Here is a 23232-nt window from a genome sequence, read left to right as displayed (position 1 = left end):
TGCTTGGTTTGTGTTTATTTGAAATCTCGTGGGGGGAACTATTTCTAAAAGTAGTATATAAATATATTTTCAGATGCAAAATGTGGTGTTAAAACATGGCATATATACAATAACGGTAAAATAAGCCATGGATAACTGGAAGATTAATAGAGTAATAAAATTGTGGAAGAGACCCTGAGGGTCATCTAGCCAACTCTCAGCAATGCAGGAATCTCAACTAAAGCATTAAAAAAAATGGAAGGAAGAGAACCAATCAACTGTTTTAAAAAAATGGTCATGAACTCTACTGGCGGCAGCAGCCTAAGAACCAGAAACCCCCAGAGACCAAGCCCCTTTCCACAGAGGGGCTTGCATCCTCCAAGGGACTCACATTCTACCAAGCTGGCTTTTCACATACAGACAGTGGGCTCAGTATGAGATCCTGGCAGGGGTGTTGCGTCCCATTTCGCCACTTGAGGAGAAACAGGAAGTGCCGCCCAGCTCCGCCTCTAATTTTCAGCAAGTTCTCATGAGATCTTGCAGAAATCCCCCGAGATCATCTTGCACTCTGCGAGATCTCTCGAGATTTCGGTGAGATGCTGCCGGAAAGCAGTGCCAATGGTGCAGCTGCTGCTTCTCTGCCAGGGCAGGCACCCGCGGGAATACTGCCTTGGGGGCTTTGGCCGTCTGAGGCAGCTGCTTCACCCTGTTTCATGGGCAGGCTGGCCTTGGATCCTGGAGAGGCACTGGAGCGCCAGGCTCTAAGCCAAGGGATGTGCACTAACCAGCAAGAGGGTGGAGCCTTGAGAGGGACAGCCAGGGGCTCAGCTGAGATGGTTCTTCTCAGAATAAGCTGCCTGCTCCCTGGGCTCTGTCCGGAGTCCTGAAAGATTTGCCTTCAGCTGTCATCATTGTTCAGATTTATGATCCTTACTGAACCCTACCTTTCTGTTTTCCGCATCTGCACCCTCTAGACCAGCTTTGTCCGACTCCCAAGAGACTGTGATCTTCTCCCAGTATAAAAAAACGACAGTGATCTACCCATTGTCATTGGAGGTAGGAGGAGCGTGTGTGGGGTGGGTGGATTGCCCAGTGAAGTGCCCAGAGTTGTTGAGCTTTTTTGGGAGGATTGGACAGAGTTTTTTTACTTCCCCACCCCATAACTTTTTGTACACAATAAGGATCTCATGATCTACCAGGATCAGCCAGGGATCTACCGGTAGATCATGATCTACTGGTTGGAAATCCCTGCTCTAGACCACGGGTAGGCAAACTAAGGGCTGGGGACCGGATCTGGCTCAATTGCCTTCTAAATCCAGCCTGCGGATGGTCCAGGAATCAGCGTGTTTTTACATGAGCAGAATGTGTCCTTTCATTTAAAATGTATCTCTGGGTTATTTGTGGGGCCTGCCTGGTGTCTTTACATGAGTAGAATGCATGCTTTTATTTAAAATGCATCTCTGGGTTATTTGTGGGGCATAGGAATTTGTTCATTATTTTCTCTCTCCAAAATATAGTCCGGCCCCCCACAAGGTCTGAAGGACAGTGGACCGGCCCCCTGCTGAAAAAGCTTGCTGACCCCTGCTCTAGACACACCCATAGGCTTCATCATAGAGGGGGATGGAGATAGGGAAAGAAACTGAAGACTGGATGGACAAAAACAAACAAACCAAAGCACGCAATGTTACTGTCATAGACGTAGCCAATATCCACAACTTGGAAAGTAGCAATAATTCATGTGGCCAATAAAACACAATCGAGTAGAGATATTTTTTGATTAAGAGGTATACAAACATTGTGAAATAAAAATAAATAGAAGCAAAACACACTGAAGCATTAAAAAGCACATTACAAATTCTGAATACTGGTGGACCAGTTCATGCTAAGTGAAACCCATGGCACACCGTAAGTATAAAATGAAATGGTCTGTATTCCCATTTTTTGTAATATGTAGATCAGCAAAATATTGATGTTCACGGCATCATCAGATAGCACAGAGATTTTACATCAACCAAGACATAAAATGAAAAATTTATTTGATTAAATTTTTCAAGAACAAACCTGCATTGGCTACATCTAAACACCCAATGCTTTAAAATAGGTTCACATCAAAGCTATACAAACCAAACATGGTAGATACAAGATAATTGCTATTTACAAATTCCATATACATAAGGTAAAACTCACAGATAAAACGGTATCAAGACCTTACAAAAGGAGAAAGACAAAACTTTAAAAATGGAACACATTCAGATGCATTTTAATGAGTTCTAAAATTGTTCAAGATTCAATGATTTAAAAAAATTATCCTTCAGCGCCATCTTACCACTAGGACAAAAGAGAAATAAGTGCATCCAGAAATTTGCTCCGATCTTCCATTTTCAATTCAATAACTAAAACAATAAAAGAAATGTCTGTAACGGCACAAATACTGGAGAGATAGCATATCACAGCATGATGGACCTGTTCTATATTACAGTGACAACTTGATTTAAACATTTTCTGGTGGTAATAATAATAATAATTTATTACTTATACCCCACCCATCTTGCTGGATTTCCCCAGTCACTCTACATTGCTAAGAGTCAGTTTAGAAGCCACCGCTACCAGTATTAACTGGTAACCGTTGCACATGCAGAATTCATTTTAGGACTAGTTAACCTAAGGGATGTGGGTGGCGCTGTGGGTTAAACCACAGAGCCTAGGACTTGTCGATCGGAAGGTCGGCGGTTCGAATCCCCGCGACGGGGTGAGCTCCTGTTGCTCGGTCCCAGCTCCTGCCCATCTAGCAGTTCGAAAGCACGTCAAAGTGCAAGTGGATAAATAGGTACCACTTTGGCGGGAAGGTAAATGGCATTTCCGTGCACTGCTCTGGTTCGACAGAAGTGGCTTAGTCATGCTGGCAACATCACCCAGAAGCTGTACGCCGGCTCCCTCGGCCAATAAAGCGAGATGAGCACCGCAACCCCAGAGTCAGTCACGACCGGACCAAATGGTCAGGGGTCCCTTAACCTTTACCTAACCTAAGAAAAGCCATTTTTTCCACAGTGGTCAGCCATGTCTGCGGGAAGGCCGCAAGTTGGACATGAGGACAGCAATTCTCTCTTAACAGTTGTTCTCCAGCAACTGCTCCTCAGAGCCACCCTGATGCTACTTCACAGCCATCATGATTAGTAGCTACTGAGAGCGTTATCCTCCATTAACTTGTCCGATCCCATTTTAAATATGTCCATGTTGGCGGCCATCACCACTTCTTGTGGTAGAGAATTTCACAGTTAAACTATGCCCTGTGTGACATTCTTCCTCTTCCACTAAGTTGGATGGCTCTAAAACTATGAGAGGAAGAAACTGCTTCTTTCTATCCACTTTATCTACACCATACATAATTTAATGTGCCTCTATTATCTCCCTACTCGTACTATTTTCCCTAGAGCAAAAAGCTCCCAACATTGTAATATTTCCTCATAGTTCATTCATTCATTCATTCATTCATACATACATACATGATCATCAATCAAATCACTCGGTGACTCACACTCAAAGATAAATGTTCCCATCAAAAAGCACTTTAGTTGAAAGAATATCAGGTCATTAGTCTGTGATGTGGGGTTATTTTTTTTTTCATACATGCCAGTCATCAGTTGGTCTTGTGTTCATCAACTGATGAGTGGGCACGCTTGAAACTTTAAAACTAGAAGCTGCACTACTTCAGTGCCAAGAAGTAAATACTTGGAGCTGATAAGCCTTTTCCCTCTTTGATCCATCATCCATGCAAAGCAACAGCAGCTACTTGGTTTTAGGGCACATCAGTAGGTGAAGCACATTGTTGGCTCCTGGTGCACATTCCAAGTCTCAGTGATGTTTGACTGCCACAACTCTTTTACAAGCTTACAAATACTCAGTAAAGTACTCAGACTTGCACAATTTTCTCTGAAATGTGCCTCATTAAAAAACAAAGGCATGCATGGAAAAGCCTAAAAATTGCTGATGCTCTCGCTTATATAAGATATGCAGCATTTACTTACTAGACATGTCAAAATGGTTGTGTAAAGTCCGAGAACTGGTGTTTTCTGCAGCTTTTTCAAATGCTCTTCCAAAAAAGCTAGAGAGGGAGAGAAAAACAAGCATTTTGCATTTCCCCAGAAAGGAAAAGTCAACAAGCATTTAGCCTTTCTCTAAAAAGTACCCCAAGCATCCATTAAATAAGCACACGCACCAAAAATACAACCATCTAAGGCAGGCATAGGCAAACTCCGGCCCTCCAGATGTTTGGGACTACACTTCCCATCATTCCTGACCACTGGTGCTGTTAGCTAGGGATGATGGGAATTGTAGTCCCAACCATCTGGAGGGCCAGAGTTTGCCTATGCCTGGTATTTGGTCCTAGAGTAAAGCACTGATCTTCCCCCGGTTACAGCCCCCTATACTGCTCTAGAAAGTCCTCCAACCCCCAGGAGCAGTTTTTCAGGGAATGTGGGAGGCTGTAGGGGATTGGCAAAATCCAGGTGCCCCACGTTATACAAGTGCAAAATCGTTTGATACAACAGCTTAAATTTAACAAGCTGCAAAAATGGCAACTGTGCAAACTATTCCCATACTTCCTTTCCTCCAAAGAGTTTAGGACCCCACCAACACCTCATTTCATCTTTGCAACAAAGAGTGACTGGCTCAAGACCACCCAGCGGATTTCATGGCTAAGCAAGGTTTTGAACTTGAGTCTCCTTGGTTCAAGTGCAAAATGCAAGCCACTACACCAGGCTAGTTCTCAGCATGCACCCAAACAACCATACAGAGTTGGCCTGTTTCATTGCAAATGCGTATCTGTTGTTTCTCCTCCCTCCCCACACATACTCCAGAACAATGATCAGACTTGGAACAGCCAGCTCAGTTTATGGAGCATCTTATCTAAAAGGTTCAGCAAATAAAACTCTTACTTCTTTTTGTCTGAGCTTTCCAGATGAGGTGGAATCCCCACCATGATCACTGTGCCTTGTTCAATGTCCATTGGTGCGGCCATAACCATTGGCAGCAGCTTACAGCGTTTGTTTTTTGTCTGGAAACCAGAAACCACATTGATTACATAAACTTCAAAGACAGAATCAGAAAACTTCAGCTCTGCTTTTTAAAGTACTGATGAGGAGTTAATTTGAGGGTTAAAGTTATCTAAAAAGGATTATAGATCAAACGTTTGCTAGACGTTTTGAGGTTCCTTAGGCAGCAGTAACCAGACAGACGTTGTTTCCAGCAATCACACACACAGATATTTATTTATACTTACTGCTCTGCTAGGTTTATGAGATTTTATCTTACCCATATTTAAAAGGAACTCACGTGTGCCTTACAATAAAAATACTTTAAATGCTATGCTAAGTTGCTTAAAATGCAATTTAATAAAATTTAAAAACAGAAATTGTTACAGCACTATGGTGGATGAAATGCATAATTCTTTTTTGAATGTGCTTTTCTTTGGAAAACCTGGTCCTTTTGTAGATTTGCAATGTTCTGCCTTACCAAATGAATAAAAAAAAATCATCCAACACATGATGCTCAGAAATAAAACTGTCCTGTAATATTACTCTTACAATACAATGCCTTGTTTAAGTCAGTTATTGAGTTAATTTAGAGTACACATAAGAAAGCCTGGGGAAAAACAGAAAGATTGGGGGGAATGTGGGCTCCCTGCATCGTTCCTTTCTCCCCGCCCAGGCCTTCACATCTAACTCTAGAGCCAAAGGAAGGAGCTATATTAAATTGCAGCAAATGGGGAGGGGAGAATTTAACCCTTTCACCCCTTGCCCCTAACCTAAGAAAAATTGCTTGCCCGAAAGTGCCATTTGTACTGTGAGTAAATTTCCCAGTAGCATCACTGGCGCTATTTGTTTTTTTTTTTAATCTGCACATTAAATTCAACTACAGTAAACCCACAACGTGCACACACTTAACTTGTGTGCATTCAGCTTTATGCTCTTGGAAAAACAAAAAATTAAAAAGGAAAGAAAAAGGGGGCAGACCCCCAGGAAAAATGATTTTGCCAATCCCACCCACCATTGCAACTAATGTTTTTTGACTATACAGTGGTACCTCTGGTTACATACTTAATTCATTCCGGAGGTCCGTTCTTAACCTGAAACTGTTCTTAACCTGAGGCACCACTTTAGCTAATGGGGCCTCCTGCTGCTGCCGTGCCGCCGGAGCACGATTTCTGTTCTCATCCTGAAGCAAAGTTATTAATCCGAAGTATTATTTCTGGGTTAGCGGAGTCTGTAACCTGAAGCATATGTAACCCGAGGTACCACTGTACACGGTTTTGGCTTTAGGTGTGATCCCCGAAATACAACCAGGAAATACAATACAGGCTTACTATATGCATTTCAAGCCATGTCCTTTGTAATTTGGTCCTTATGAGTACAATTCTATATCACTTCGGCACACCTCTCTTTAAGAGTGCATTTTAAAAGAAAATTGTGCTGTTCAACATCATGGAGATGATGAGTTGTATCCAGCAGGGCCACTCAACACTCCCCTCTTTTAAATGTGTTCAAGAGGTGTAAGGGAGCTCCTGAAGCAGATTATGTGGGTGTGGGGACTGCAGGACATCTCTGAAAATTGCTCCCCCGCCCCATTCTGCTGTGGGGAAAGGTCTTGTCTGAGCAATGCTGCTAGATGCAGAACATCAGCGTAACTTAAGCAAACCCAGAAGGGGAAAAAGAAAATGACTTACAGAACAAACAAATGACTTGAGTAAGTATTTACTAAGCAAGCATAACGATACTGGTCTGGAGAACAATTTCACATCTGGTGTGCCCTGGGAAGGAAAAAAGAGATATAATTACTAAACCCGCCCCCAAAGGCAGTAATTTCCATATACAGGTTATAGGGCAGATGGTCCTTTTAGATGTGTGCCAGAGCTTGTACATGTATACCAGGCCACTGGGTCTTTTTTCTCCCCAACAGATTCTCTTGCTGAGATTCAAAAGGTTCTTGTCAAGCAGTATGCAGGGCTATTATTAAGATAAATAAAAGTTCAGCTGAGCAGCTGCTTTCCTGAAGGTGATTACTGAACCTCCTGGATCACAAATCTACCACCATCAACGTATAGTATTTCTTACCTGCCCTTCACCACAAACTCCCTGGGGCAGGTTGCAACAATTTTAAAAAAATACAATACTAAAATCAGTTAAAATGAAGTGTACAGTGACTGGTATCCTTGCAAGTTTCACTCAAAGCCCTGTTTTCATGCAGAGTGAAATCTTAAGATGTTAAAGGAAAAAACACTGCACTCTTCTGGGCTCCATAATGCAGGGCCAAACATTGCAGATTTGCAATCAGATCTCTTTACATTTCTTTTAAAAGCACTTCCACCATCTAATCTAAATTTGGCTCTGAAAAGCTGTAGATACAGCATGTGTCAAGTGTGTGAAGCTAAAACCATTCAGTTTAGAACTTCAAGCTTGTTAACGTAAATGAAGTGTTTTAAAAGTACAGCACAGAACTGAGAAACAAGTCCAGGCAAATTTTACCTCCATGAGATAACAGTAAAGGAACGGTCCCTGATTGATTACAAGATTGGTGCAGATACAGCTGGCTATGGTCTGCTGAATTGCACGAAGTTGCTTTTTGGCTAGTTCCAGCCCTTGATGCAACTTGTCCAGGTTACTCCTGAAAAAAAGGAAAACAGAAAGAAGCTTACTTTACCAGAGAAGAGAAAAACCTGTACTGAAGACTTCTTAATTTATTATCAGTAACCACTTGCTTGGTGCATTCTTATTGACCTTGAATTTTTTATGTAACAGTTTAGAATGCCTTACTGCCAATCAGTTGTGGGTAAAAAAAAATTAAAAAGCAGATTTGAATGAGCTTGAAAAACTATGTGTGTTACCTGGAAAGACTATCCAAAGCTTTGATGAAATTGTCAGTTCCACTTTCGTCCTTCTCCATGTTCTCCATTAAAGAAGCAGCTGCATACACTACATCACTTGCTAAAAACTTATTTTTAAAACCAAACTGGATGCTGAAGGTTTGAACTCTTAAATTCTTCATTCTGCAGAACCAAATTAAGCCAACAGAGAGATGTTAAAAGCTTTTTTAAAATCCCTGCTGTCTTAGCACTGAACATACTATACACACACACCATGAAAGTAGCTAAAGAAATCATGAATTTAATGTTCTAAAGGCCATTTCTGGAAGACTACCTAATAACAAAACTCTGTCCACCTGAATCCCTTCCCTATGTAGCTCATAGCAATATGTAGGAGCTTGTCTTTCTCTCAGTTTTCCTTATACTTTTCCTCTTCCTCTCATTTTTCTAGGCATTACCCTGCTCCAATCCTCATTTCCTTGGCCTAGCACTTAACACTTTCTGCTTGCCTTGACCCTCTCTAGGATTAGATCAACTCAGTTCAGCTGGTGGCAGCTGAAGAACTCTGCCTGCCCTGCCATTTCTGTGATATCAGGGCAGCTAGTCCAATCAACAGTCAAACAGTTCCTTTCAGAGCATTACTATTTATAAATAGTACTTTTTCCGCTAGGCTCACACCAAAAAAATCATGTTTTTAAAAAATCATGTTACTTTAAAGGTAAAGGGACCCCTGACCATTAGGTCCAGTCGTGACCAACTCTGGAGTTGTGTGCTCATCTTGCTCTAGAGGCCGAGGGAGCCGGTGTTTGTCCACAGACAGCTTCCGGGTCATGTGGCCAGCATGACTAAGCCGCTTCTGGCGAACCAGAGCAGCACACAGAAATGCCGTTTACCTTCCCGCCGGAGTGGTACCTATTTATCTACTTGCACTTTGACGTGCTTTCGAACTGCTAGGTTGGCAGGAGCAGGGACGGAGCAACGGGAGCTCACCCCGTTGCGGGGATTCGAACCGCCAACCTTCTGATCGGCAAGTCCTAGGCTCTGTGGTTTAACCCACAACGCCACCAGCGTCCCTCATGTTACTTTAGAAATCACTAAAACAACCCTGCAAATTAGGTTTGTGTTATAATCTCCATATACCACCCTAAGACCCTGAGCTCCTTGGAAGGTGTAATAAATAAAAATATTTGTGAAATAGTAAGCAGCAAGGGCAGACCTGATAGCAGTGCTTTAGTTTAGTTTAAAAAAAATTGATGAACTGTTCAATGGTTTAGTAGAAATGTAAGGGCAAGGGTGGGTTTCTGCTTCTGCTCAGTCCAGACAGGCTACAATACCCATTTAGGCCATCACATAGAGATGAAAAGGTTTACTAAGATTTCCAAATATATAAAAAAGTGTTTTACCCAAACTTATTTGCAGATTCTTCAATCATCTCCTGTAGATTCTCTTTCAAGGAAATGTCCATAGAGTGGAATTTCTGTTTTACTTGCTTCAAAGGTAAGCTGAGGGAGGAGTGGGGGTGGGGAAGAGATCACATTTTCAGTGATGAAGCATGTCTGCCAAGTCACAATATCTTCATGTTCATTATTCAAAAACTATTAATAATAATAATAATAAATTTTTATTTATACCCCGCCCTTCCTAGTTCAGAAAACTGGGCTCAGGGTGGCTAACAACAAATTTAAAACACTTAATTGATGCAACAAAAAACAGCATAAAACGTGAATAACAATAAATTCAGAATTCAAAAATCAATTTAGGGGGGAAATCCATCCAATAAACATTAGATGACCACCAGGGCTGGTTAATGGCTGTTTTCTAGACGACTGCCTTAAACTGAATCAAGCTATAAGGCCATATAGCTCAGTAATTGTCTACACTGAATGGCAGGATTTCAGACCAGTTGTACCTGGAGATGCTAGAGTTTAAACATGGAACTTTCTGGAGACGTTCCCAGTAGTCTAGGTGAAAGCACATCAAACTTCGCCTGGCTTGGCAGCCTTGCTCATGACCTTTACTCGAGCTCCACTACCTTCAACCATACAAATGACTCTCCTAATTCTCCTTCTGCCCCTTATGCAAAGGCCTGCATGCAACATTATCCATGCAATCCTCCTCTTGCTTCCTTCAAAATCCACCTTCAAAATCCATTCCTGCAAATCCTTTGTCTCAATCCCCTAGTCCAGGACCAGTGAACTGGATCCAGCTAGTGCTCCGGATCCTGATCTCTCCAAGATCTACAGCGTACTCCTGTCAATCACCTAACATCATGATGACAGCAGATGAAGTATTTCATTCCCGGCACAACTGGAAATCAAACTGCAAGGGCAAAGGCAGAGGGCTTTGCAGACACTGCCAATCAGCAGATTGGGAATGCCTACAAACCATGTTGTGGGCAGGGAATCAGTCGGGCATAGGGATTCCCCATCACTGCCCTAGTCCTCATGCCCTACTGTGAATAAGCCTGTTAACTGAAATAAATGCAAATCCCCCCATTATCCTTTTCTCCATTTTGCTCCCCTTTCTATGTTGTATCCCCTCTGCTTTCTATTGTAACAAGGACCCATTCTCCTGAACTTTGTACAAGAGCCACACACATTGATGCTGCTATATATTATATACAAACTCCTTATTTATTTAAAACTTCCTTGTTTACTCACCCCATATCAGCAAGGAATTCCTGAAGTCTCTTCTGACCTTGCACAGACCAAAGCTTGAAGCTGGCTGAAGTGTAGCAGGTATTACAGAGGCTTTCATACAGAGACCAATGTTGATAGAGCGCAAGGCACAAGCTAAGACCATCGATAAGAATTAGGAAAAGTAATTACAGCAGGTTGGATCAAAAAAGCCTATTGCATTCTAGTTCAAAATGACTTGTCTGGATCACAATGACCTGCAGATATGGCAGGGCTGCTTCAATAAACCATAGTTTGTTGGAGCATGACCAAATGGCAACCCCAAGTCCTCCCTCTCCTGTTGAGGGACTTTCCTGGTTTCAGAGACCAGCTTCCAGAGGGGAAAGGAAAGGTAAGGGCACTTGAATTCATCGCTCACTTGTGCTCCAATAAACAGGTTGCTTTGAAATAGTGCCATTATGTCTGAACTGAACCACTCACAGACTGAGGGCCCAAACTGCAAACCAAAACCCACTTATTTATTGCAAAGTGCCCAAAGTTTTTGAGCTTTTTTGGGGAGGCTCCCCAAAGTTGCTGAGCTTTTTTTGGGGGGGAGACAACAGAAAAATCCCTGCGGGTCTTGCCATCTCCTTCACTCTTCCTCCCCACCCTGTGCGCCATGGCGCGCTCCCCAGCTGGCTCGCTCTTGGGCTACTACGATGGGGAGGACAGAGCAGCCCTTAGGCCAGGTGAGCGGCTGCCAGGAGGAGGAGGAGAGCCCCCACCCCAGCCAGCCAGCACAACAGCCGTGGCTGCCTGCCTGTTCCCTACCCACGATTCCAGCATGGTCTTCCCCATCTTCCTCCCTTCCTCTCTCCAGCAACATCACCGCAGCAAAGGGGTGAGGCTGGGTTGGGCCAGGCACACAGGGAGGCGACGGGCACAAGTGCCCTCCTAGCCCAGGCAGGTCGGGCCCGCGGGAGGCGAGGGGCCTGCGGAGGATTGGAGCTGGGGGAGCGGTGGAAGGGAATGGGTGAGGCCTGGGTTGGAGGGGGGAGCTGGGAACTACCACACAGCACCAAAAAAAAGCGCAGAAAAAAAAATCACAAGGAGGGTCAAATAACGAATGCTGTTGCACCCAATCAGAAACAGCCACTGCCATTTGAAAAACAGACCAATTGCTGGCTACCAACAAAAAAAAAACCCTATGCGTGCCATAGGTTCACCACCACTGGCATAGGCAATGCAACAACTGGTACTACAAACCACTTCACCCAAGTCTTAGAAATATTTCCGCAAAGTTATTTAGAAGGATACTCATATTCAAATGCTATTCTCATGCAGTCAATAGAAAGAGAATTTTCTTCATCCCCGTTGCGATGGTTATGCCGAGATACATGCCGCTGTAGAGACCCAATGTCTGTTACGTATTTCATTCTTTTTACAGAGAAAACAGATAAGAAATAGTTAGTTCAATCTCTTTTCCCGGCAGCTCTATTATCTGCCTTTTAAATATTAAATGTCTTTTGGAGAAAGGATGAGCAAAAAAATATATACTAATATCTACCAGTAGATCTCTTTGGGATGAGCAGATTTGCAAGGGTTTATGTTTGACAGCAGTGAAGGCATTTTCTAAGTTAGGTTGGTGAAATTAAGAAAACTATGGGAGAAGCCAGAAGTGGAACTTAGGAAGGGCTGCAAGATTAGTTCTGGTACTAAACACAAATTACTGAGCTCAGCATGTGCTTTGTTGATGCCCTACTCCTTAATGGTATGAAAGTATATGTCTGCCACCCTCACCCACTGTTTTGCAACTAGCTCTGATTGGTGTTCAGGGTTCTATAGAAAAGGAGATAAAGTTTCACCATTCCTGCTTTCAGGATATTCAATGTGGAAAGAAGTCAATTCATTAGAAACAGCTTGCCAGTAAAATGCATGCTGTAAAATTCCTTTGACATTATAAAGGAATGAAGTCTATTGTCTCTCAAATACAATGCAGCCTTAGCAAACGCTATAAATACTGTGCTTCTCAGAAAAAACAAGTTTCCCAGTTCTTTGCAGATTTGGGGATCGCCCCTAACACATGAAACAGGCATGCCGTTTTAAAAAGTAATTTCTGTCCTCACCATAATTTGTGTAAATTAAAGGATTCAATTTGTTATAACATTATTTAATTCCCTCTTTCTGTCCAGTCACAAGGACACCCAAAGCAGCCAACAATTTTAAAATACCTATTTGAATAGAATATTTACTGCTCACTTACTGAGTGATTTTGTCTTGAATCCACTGGTCTGTTAGTCCAACAATAGCCCACCTAAAAAGCAAATCAAAACAACTGAATCAAGAATTTGTAGATATTCTCTGTCTGTCCCTGCTGAGACTGAAAAGTGAACAAATATTTAAAAGGTTCCCTGAAGTCTTTAAGGTGCTATTCTATACCTTAGCCTACCTCCATCGTACAACTCCCAGTAAGCATGGCCAATAATCAGGGATGGGATTTATATTTCAAAACATCTGGGGGGCAGCACGATACAAAGCTGCTATACATACTTACCTGGGAGTAAGTACCATTGAACTTAACTGTATTTCTATGGGTCTTTGGACCTCAATAAAGGGGATGGATATATATATATATATATATATATATATATATATATATGTATCTCTCTCTCTCTCTCTATCTCGGAGCAGACATATCTAGGACTTCACTTGAAGTATTTCAGATAAGCTTTCAGGTACTCACAGGTATGCCTAAATAGCAAGTATAAAATATTTCCCCACACTTTCCAATGGAACATTTGAAGCTGCTTCATACCACCTCAGACTACTGGTATAACTACCCAGTTCTGCCTATTTCAATTGGCAGAAGCCTTTACAGACCTTTTCCAATTCTGCTCTCTGGGTTCCTTTTAACTGCAAATATCAGGAACTGAGCATGGATGATTCTGGATATATTTCTACTGGATTTGAAATTGTTTTGATGTATGAATTTTTTTATTGTTAAATCATCTTGTTTTAAAGGAAGAAATTATTAAATGGAAATAAAGAATAGAATGTATGAAAATACATATAGCTATGAATGACATTTAATGCATGTGCCTCAAGGACATTTCCTTTTATATCTGCCTTATTAATAGCATACAACCAGTGTTAGAAACTCAGATATATAAGCTAGGTGCCAAATGGCTCCTTAAACCAGGGTTACCAAAACAGAATGCCTAGTTGCCATTTGGGGGCCAGACAGCTCAAAAGTTGTATTTTCCAATATGACTTTCTGGTTCCTGAAATTCATTCTGATTGTGCAGATAAGATATCACAGACAGAATTCTACAGGATGTGTTGCTAGTGTGTGAAAACAGTCAAGATGCAAGGGCAGCCCAGGCATGCACCTCCAGATGGTGGAGACGACAGGTGCCATCCTGGCACCCGGGCATCTTCACTTGGTCGCAAGTGGTCGATAAAGGTAAAGGGACCCCTGACCATTAGGTCCAGTCGCGGATGACTTTGGGGTTGCGGCGCTCATCTCGCTTTATTGGCCAAGGGAGCTGGCCAGCATGACTAAGCCGCTTGTGGCGAACCAGAGCAGCGCACGGAAATGCCATTTACCTTCCCGCCAGAGTGGTACCTATTTATCTACTTGCACTTTGACATGCTTTTGAACTGCTAGGCTGGCAGGAGCAGCAACCGAGCAACAGGAGCTCACCCCGTTGCTGGGATTCGAACTGCCGACCTTCTGATCGGCAAGTCCTAGGCTCTGTGGTTTAACCCACAATGCCACCCACAATAGTCAGGTGCAAAATGTGCCTGGCGAATTTCAAATGCTGCATTGAATGGAGGGCCTCATTTGTAGAATTCCACCATTAAAAAACATGTTTAGTAAAGCATCAGGGATTATGATCTCACCCTAAAAAACTTGAAATAGTATTTTATATGACATCCGTAAGAGCATAATGAGAAATGCTTTCAATGGATTTTCCTCTTTGGTAGAGCAATTGGCAGGGGCATTTCTATACAGGTTGGAACACATCTAGAAGCAAGTCAGCAATACTACTATTACAAACTAAATTACGTACCACAACATATCATTTAAGTCTTTAGACATTATCCATGCCAAGTCAAACATCATCATGGCAGACTACAAGAGGGGAAAAAACAACAATTAATAGCTGAGTGTGATTGGGGAAGGACAGATTTTTCCAGACAAGCAAATGTTTTCAGCATCTAGCAGCACCAATGTTACGACTCTTATCAAAAGTAAGGGGCAGCCATGGCTTGTTACAGTCTCTTCAGAAACTGAACTAATTACAACATCTGTTATTTACTGTTGTTGTTTATTTCTGAAAGCAGCAGCAGACAAGAGCTCAGCCTCAAAGTGTACAGGAGTGACCTGAGCTTTCGGCTCCCTCCCCACACCTGCACATGCAGAATATAGCACCACCACTCAGAAGTCTGTCAGGGGCAGCTGAATATGTAACTCATATCATCACCAAGGTTTGGGGGATAACAAGACAACCAACATGCTTATGTGTAATTAACACATGAAGGGGTTAATATCATAGAGTAAGCTGTCCTGCTATGTTAGCTTCCTCTCACCTTGGGAGGAACTAGGTAATCATGCCTTTCTTTACCCCTAGTCTGCCTATGAAGCTCAACGTGTGAGGAGGTCTGAGCTGGTTGCTCCAACTCAGACTGCATGCCTCTCACTAGTCAATGCTGAGTTCCTATACCAATATTTAAGAACTTTCACCACTTTGTAACTAACTCAAGTTTTACCGCCTGTGCAATTTTCTGAAGTACAGTGGTACCTCGGGTTAAGTACTAATTCGTTCCGGAGGTCCGTACTTAACCTGAAACTGTTCTTAACCTGAAGCACCACTTTAGCTAATGGGGCCCCCCACTGCTGCTGGAGCATGATTTCTGTTCTCATTCTGAAGCAAAGTTCTTAACCTGAAGCACTATTTCTGGGTTAGCGGAGTCTGTAATGAAGCGTATGTAACCTGAAGCGTATGTAACCCGAGGTACCACTGTACAGTAATCGGTCCTTTGAAAAGTTTGTAAGTAAACCAATTTTTAACCTACCAAGTGTGCAGTTTTGGAATTCACAAGGGCATGTTTTAAAGGTCTAGCAGCCTGTATTTCCACGCTTTACTTTGCTGCATATTTTGTGATTTTAAATCTCTGCTGGGGTTCTCTCACCAAATAGTACTTGCCCCAAATTGGATCTTGGCATTCAGGAATTTGTGTGTGTATGTGTTCCCAATATAGTATTTCCCTGAAGTGAAGATGCACTCCCATTAGAAATCACTCTCTTATTGTTTGTGTATAAGTAACACTAATTGCTAGGGACGCAGGTGGCGCTGTGGGTTAAAGCCTCAGCGCCTAGGGCTTGCCGATTGAAAGGTCGGCGGTTCGAATCCCTGCGGCGGGGTGCGCTCCCGCTGCTCGGTCCCAGCGCCTGCCAACCTAGCAGTTCGAAAGCACCTCCGGGTGCAAGTAGATAAATAGGGACCGCTTACCAGCGGGAAGGTAAACGGCGTTTCCGTGTGCGGCTCTGGCTCGCCAGAGCAGCGATGTCACGCTGGCCACGTGACCCGGAAGTGTCTCCGGACAGCGCTGGCCCCTGGCCTCTTAAGTGAGATGGGCGCACAACCCCAGAGTCTGTCAAGACTGGCCCGTATGGGCAGGGGTACCTTTACCTTTACCTTTACTTAACACTAATTGCTAAACTTATTTATCCCTGAAAAGCAGCATGGTTCAAACGTTTCCCCATTCTCATAGAAAGGTTAAAAGCTACTGCAAAAATGTATACCCAAGAAGAGGGTCAGGGGCTTTTCTAAAGATGTGGCATGCCAAAAGAGCCAGAAACACAGAATTAATTTATAAATAATATACTATGGCACTACTAGCTGAGCTTCCTTTTCTCAAAGTAAAGCATCCTGAACTAACTGCTATTAATTTTGCAAAGTAATAACATCTTCACTTGAAAAAATGGTTCTCCTTCAAGGTCTACTGACATTGATATTTGATACTCACTGAAGTACCGTGATATTCATACTGCTCATAGTCAAACAGAATTTCTTGCCTGAAGAACAGAAAGAAGTCATGGGGTTTATTCAACGCAGCACTAAGTTAAAGGCACCTAGCAATAGAGTTGTGCTGAAGGACTGTCGTTGTGCAAGGGAAAACACAAGTACATAACTGAAGATTTATTTATTTCATAAAATTTATACAGCGCTTGACTGTAGAAAAAACTGCACAACAAGAATCATCTGTTGAAAAACAAGCTTCTGCTAGTATAATTGTTGCCTAGGGTTCTTTTGCTCTTTAGCTTTAAATGTTGTCCTCCACTAGCACAAGGGCTCTTCCACTAGTGGACAAAGAACGCTGTACTCCAACAATTGTTATGTACAAAAGGTTAAACTTGTAAAAAAATATTTCCACTATGTAATGTGGAAAAAGAGAGCCAACCCAATCAAAAGCACTCCATTGTGTATGCAGACCTCTTACATGCAAAGGTTGCCCTGTTTATTTTCATGCAAGGAAACACGAGATCTAGATATATTATAACTGCTGCCTCCACTGAAGCAACTGGGGAGTCTTTAGAGGCCGAAAAAAATTGTGTGCAGGAGAGATCCTGTACCCACAAGAAATACAGGGAACCTCAGTTTTCGAGGGTCTTGGAAGTCGAATGTTTCAGCTTTGAAACGCCGAAAACCCGGGAAGTAACTGCTTCGATTTTTGAACGTTTTTCGGAAGCTGAACATGCCATGGTGGCTTCTGTTTTGAGTTTCCCTATTGTATTGAGGCTTCCACTTTCAGTTTTCGAACATTTCGGAAGCTGAAGGGTCTTCTGGAACGGATTACGATCGAAAACCGAGGTTCCACTGTATTTGGATTTGGGGAGGAAACACAAAGAGGTAATCAATAAAGCCTTTCCTACTAAACGGGACCAATTTCTATCCTTGATAATATCCTTTCATCCAATTAATGCCACATCATAGAATCATAGGCTTGGGAGGAACCCCAAAGGGTCATCTAGTCCAACCCCCTGCAGTGAAGGAAACTCAACTAAAGCACCCATGACTGATAGCCAACCTTTGTCTTCAAGATATATAAGCTAAGCAATTTTTTTTAAAAAAAGGAATATAGATACACTTTCTATGATGCACTAACCACGTCAATATTTCAGAGCTTGCAATCTCAATTTTACCATTAGACAGAACAACAGAAGTATAATGTGTACAATCTGAAGACATACCTGCGTGCCTCCCACTCTCTTCTTTGCCGTCTTTTCATTGTTCTTTCCACTATTTCCTGCAGAGATGAGAATAGCAAATTACATTTCCCTTCTCTGTCCTTGTCACAACTGATTATAAAGTAATCCTGCAAGTAATGCCTGAAAGAACAGTCGCCTACTGAATTCTAACTCCCTGAACTTGTAGTTTTTATGTTTATATAGAACGAAGCTCTCAGAAAAAAAAACAATAACCCATTTGCTTGCTTAGTGCATCTTCCTTCACTTCCTTATAGCAAAGTGGCTAGTAAATTATGAACGCCTATTTACAAACTTTGCCCTGTGATAGAAACAATTATTTCCCTTTAACACATGGGTATATTTTATTTAAGCTTCCGTGATTTAAGGAACTAACCTCTTCAAATCGCCTCCGCTTTCCTGAAGGCTCTGAACCATCACTCTCATTACCAGAATCTTCCTCCTCCTCATCGTCCCTAAAGATATCATCATAGGCAGGAATTTCAAGGTCATCATCTTGCTTTACCAATAGTTTGATCTAGTAAAAGAAAATGCTTAATTAAATAAAACATTTTAATGAAATAACGATTCAAGTGAAAGATAATTAACAATCATTAAAAAGTCAATAAAACAATTACAATCTATAAAACACTATTAGCTAAACAGCAATAAAAAAATTAACTAAACTAAGCATCACAACTACAGCAAAAGTCATATTACATGATTAACAAATCAGTACAGAATTTATGATCTATAAAACAAGACAAGCTAATAGAATTTCACCCATGACAGTTTAAGGAGCCAGAGTATGTCTAGAACCAAAGGATGCACCTATAAACTCCTATCTATCACAATGTGAATGGATTCCGACCAACCATTTTCTCAAGAAGCAGAATTTACCTGTGACTCGTTGTAAACATTCACTATATTGATGGGCCTGTGTGTGTCACAGACAAAGAAAACACAGTCTTCTTCAGGTTGAAGGACATCAAGTAGATCAACATTGGCACCACAATTTATGAGAACAAAATACTGGAACTGCAAATAAGGAAGTCATATTAATATGCAAGCAAGACTGTTGTTGTTTATGAAATGCTGGCCCATATCCAAAAGATTAATGCTTCCTTTAGTCTCATATCCTCAGGGCTATTATGAAATATTAGCTCTTTACATTTCCTGAGAGAAAATATAGCTGATTCCCTGGGACTACAGAAAGCAATTAGTCTTCCTCTAAGTTGTCCACAACAGAATCTAACATGACACTGTTTAATCTAAGAACTCAGGCCACCCACAGCAATAAAAAGTAATTAACTCCCGTGCAGAATCAGTCACATGTGGAGAAGGGATATAACTCAGTGATACTGCATCTATGTTGCATACAAAAGCCCTCAGGTTCATTCCTTAGCATCTCCAAATAGGGCTAAAAAAGGAAATTCTGGAGAGCCATTGAATATTACATTATGGGGATCAATGATCTGGCTTAGCTTCATATGCTAACTCTCCATAAGAGTGGGCTAGACTACTGTAATAAGATGTAGAATTATTTGGGAGGAAGCACCAATGGAATTAATAGGATTTCTTCTTATCAAATACACATTGCGCTATAACCCGAGATACTAGAAAGGAAATTGATTTTTAAAAAATCCTAATTATGTTTTTACCTGATCTTTATGTTCAAGAAATGCAGTTTCAAGTTCTTGCCATCCAGATACTGGGACTAAAGTATACTGCACATGATCACACTGGAATAAAGCCTCAAAAGAAATGAAAGTGACATTTTAGAGGAAGAGGTAGGCAAGCCATCACCATTAGTTTAATAATGAAATTTATGGCTTTTGCTCAACAGCAGTTTGAGCAAGGCCAAACATGTATCACACTGTCATATAAAAATAAATAAGATTTACTTGAAGACAAGTACAAGAATCCAAGCAATCAAAAATTCACAGAGTTCTGTAAATAAAACATTGTTTAATCATAAATTTCTTAGTGCCTGTTTTGCACTCTAAATATGGTAAAGTGTCCCAAATAATATAAGTGTGAAAAGGATTTCACTGCTTATTAGCCTTTGGCTAATTAAAAAATCTATGGCCTTTTAAACTGGTGTGTGTGATTATTTTTGTTTGTTGCTATGGCGTGTATTTTTGTGTTTTTATATTGTGAAGCCTGTGATTCTCAGAGGAAGGGCAGTATAGAAATTTAATAATAATAATAATAATAATAATAATAAATCTACTTATATATACTCCATCTTTTTCCTTGACAGGAACTCAAGGCAGTTTAAAGATAAAACACTGCTTAATTTAGATATAGTTTTGCTTATCAGGTGACAGTATTTTAACTGCACAAAAAAAGGCTGCAGATTCCCATCTCTCCATCAACCAACAAAAACTTTCATGCTGGGTTACATCCAATGGAGTAGATCCATTGAAATAAATGGAAACGACAAAGTTGGACCCATTAATTTCACTTTGTCTACTCTCAGTAGAGATTAGCTGGATATAATATTAGAAAAGTAGAGCCCCCACATCTTTGCACACAGGTCAGTTTACACCCATTTTGACTTCTGCACATTAACAGGACATAAAAAGGAGACTTACTTGGAGTATTTTACAAGCGCATAACGCATCTACATCTGAAGCGACAAGAAGTAGCACCCGCTACCAAAAAAGAAAAGAAGAGAGAGAACATATTAATTAGTGTCTATGACAATAGCACACTACAAAATAACAATCTGTAACCACTTCATTCATCACAATTCTGGATACAGAAAGAACTTGAAAGAAACTTCACTTGAAGGTGTATAAAAAGTATCCTAGTATATGAGAAAGGACTCAGTCTAGCTGCCTCTCCAGCATGCTATATTGCTTGGTCAATGTTGCTTTTGCACACTGCAGTACAGCGGTACCTTGGGTTAAGTACTTAATTCATTCCGGAGGTCCGTTCTTAACCTGAAACTGTTCTTAACCTGAAGCACCACTTTGGCTAATGGGGCCTCCTGCTGCCGGAGCACGATTTCTGTTCTCATCCTGAAGTGAAGTTCTTAACCCGAGGTACTATTTCTGGGTTAGCGGAGTCTGTAACCTGAAGCGTATGTAACCCGAGATACCACTGTACTGAAATGCAAATGCCAACCTGGAGCATGAATTGGGCTTTCCTTTTGGGGGTGCAGTTGCTTGTCCATTTATTTTATTGTGTTATGTTTTTGTTCATGTTTGGTAACAACAGAGGAGCAGCTGTATTAGCCTGCTGTAGCAGAAACAAAGCGGAAACTTTGGGCATCTAAAAGCCAAGCAGATTTAGAAAGCCATCCCATTTGAACAGCTACTAAGGATGGACTAAGCCCAGTTGAGTTCAGTGAACCTCTGAAGTAGTAGACAATGTGCAGGTTAGCACACATGCCTAACTGGAGAAAAGCCCCACTGAACCTACTGGCTGTCCCAGTTTCTGATTAAATCCTGGAATGTCCTGTTGTTCCTTAAAGGTAAAGGTACCCCTGCCCGTACGGGCCAGTCTTGACAGACTCTGGGGTTGTGCGCCCATCTCACTTAAGAGGCCAGGGGCCAGCGCTATCCGGAGACACTTCCGGGTCACGTGGCCAGCGTGACATCGCTGCTCTGGCGAGCCAGAGCCGCACACGGAAACGCCGTTTACCTTCCCGCTGGTAAGCGGTCCCTATTTATCTACTTGCACCCAGAGGTGCTTTCGAACTGCTAGGTTGGCAGGCGCTGGGACCAAGCAGCGGGAGCGCACCCTGCCGCAGGGATTCGAACCGCCGACCTTTCGATCGGCAAGCCCTAGGCGCTGAGGCTTTAACCCACAGCGCCACCTGCGTTGTTCCTTAGGACATCCCTATTTTCAGTGGAGAAATGTTGGAGGGTATGCAGTTATGCAACCCCCGAGCCAAGGTGATAAGTAACTATACAACCTTTAGAAGACATCTGAAGGCAACCCTAATTAGGGAAGGTTTTTAAAAAACGTTTAACGGTTTTATTATGTTTTTCTATATGTTGGAAGCTGCCCAGAGTGGGTGGGGCAACCTAGGAAGATGTGTGGGGTAATAACAGCAACAACAAAATGTTATAATTATACATAGTTCCGTATAATTATACAAAGGTCTGTATAGTTAAAGCTATGGTTTTCCCAGTAGTGATGTATGGAAGTGAGAGCTGGACCATAAAGAAGGCTGATCGCCGAAGAATTGATGCTTTTGAATTGTGGTGTTGGAGGAGACTCTTGAGAGTCCCATGGACTGCGAGAAGATCAAGCCTATCCATTCTGAAGGAAATCAGCCCTGAGTGCTCACTGGAAGGACAGATCCTGAAGCTGAGGCTCCAATACTTTGGCCACCTGATGAGAAGAGAAGACTCCCTGGAAAAGACCCTGATGTTGGGAAAGATGGAGGGCACAAGGAGAATGGGAGGACAGAGGACGAGATGGTTGGACAGTGTTCTCGAAGCTACCAGCATGAGTTTGACCAAACTGGGGGAGGCAGTGGAAGACAGGAGTGCCTGGCGTGCTCTGGTCCAGGGGGTCATGAAGAGTCGGACACGACTAAACAACTAAACAGCAACATGGTCATAAGAACAAGAACGTGCTCGCTTCGGCAGCACAGATACGAAATACAGTGGTATCTCGGGTTACAAATGCTTCAGGTTACAGACGCTTCAGGTTACAGACTCTGCTAACCCAGAAATAGTACCTCGGGTTAAGAACTTTACCTCAGGATGAGAACAGAAATCGTGTGGCGGTAGCCGGAGGCCCCATTAGCTAAAGTGGTGCCTCGGGTTAAGAACAGTTTCAGGTTAAGAACGGACCTCCGGAACGAATTGAGTACTTAACCCGAGGTACCACTGTAATAATAACCACATCGACCGAGGCCACCCAACGGGCTTCGGGGCTGAGTGAGGCCTTCTCCGTCGGGGCTCTCTTGGCCCCGCCGGGACCTGCTACCACACACCGGAGGAGCCCCGCTCACCTGGTTCACGACCACCTCATAGAAATCTCTGCGAAAGTCCGTCAGGAACATGGCCGGGAAGGCCGGGCTTTCAACCCCCTGAGAGGAACCCGACGGCGGCAAAGGCGAACTGAGGCGGCGATTGGGGCTCCGCTCAAAGGAAGGCGCCAAACCCCTTCGGCTTCGCCCATTGGTCGCCGCGCTCCGAATCTCGCCCAATAGGCTCCCCGACCCGCCCACCGTTCGGCCTCTTTGGCGCTTTGATTGGACGCGTGCTCCGCCCTCCTTCGCCCGTCGCTTAAACGGGCAGTTCTGAGACGGACAGGCAGAGGCCTTTTTGCACAGTAAGATTGGGCGGCAAGGGGAAAGGAGGTGCAGTCTTGTTCAGTAAGACGCGACGTCCGGTTCCCGGGTGCATGTTGGTAGTGGCAGCCTCCATTTGCGAGAAAGAGTAGCTGAAATATTGCAGGGAATGGATGTAAAATTGCATAGGCGTGGGTTAGAGGCTGTCTTTCCTACCATGGCTTGAAATAATCATTCCTGTATTAAAAAAAAGGTTGGATCAAGGTTATCA

The 23232-nt window shown here is 42.5% G+C and overlaps 1 protein-coding gene across 1 annotated transcript; it reads right to left on the bottom strand.

The window, feature by feature from the left end:
• Window positions 1–1998: 1998 nt before the first annotated feature.
• CDC45 (cell division cycle 45) lies at window positions 1999–22893 on the bottom strand. The gene is made up of 18 exons (XM_079956810.1): window positions 22680–22893; window positions 20302–20361; window positions 19366–19458; window positions 18605–18742; window positions 18102–18242; window positions 17711–17766; window positions 16486–16534; window positions 14526–14587; window positions 12716–12766; window positions 11770–11889; window positions 10498–10629; window positions 9241–9339; window positions 7859–8020; window positions 7500–7638; window positions 6701–6784; window positions 4914–5032; window positions 4005–4081; window positions 1999–2372 (listed from the first exon to the last, which is right to left on the bottom strand). The coding sequence occupies exons 1-18, from the start codon at window positions 22728–22730 to the stop codon at window positions 2308–2310; spliced, it is 1698 nt and encodes a 565-aa protein (XP_079812936.1). The 5' UTR covers window positions 22731–22893; the 3' UTR covers window positions 1999–2307.
• Between the last annotated feature and the right edge of the window lie 339 nt (window positions 22894–23232).

The sequence above is a fragment of the Podarcis cretensis genome (assembly GCF_951804945.1).
Source record: "Podarcis cretensis genome assembly, chromosome: 16".
NCBI classification, from domain to species: domain Eukaryota; kingdom Metazoa; phylum Chordata; class Lepidosauria; order Squamata; family Lacertidae; genus Podarcis; species Podarcis cretensis.
The sequence above is the reverse complement of the archived record's forward strand: the minus strand, read 5'-3'. Positions and strand labels throughout refer to the sequence as shown.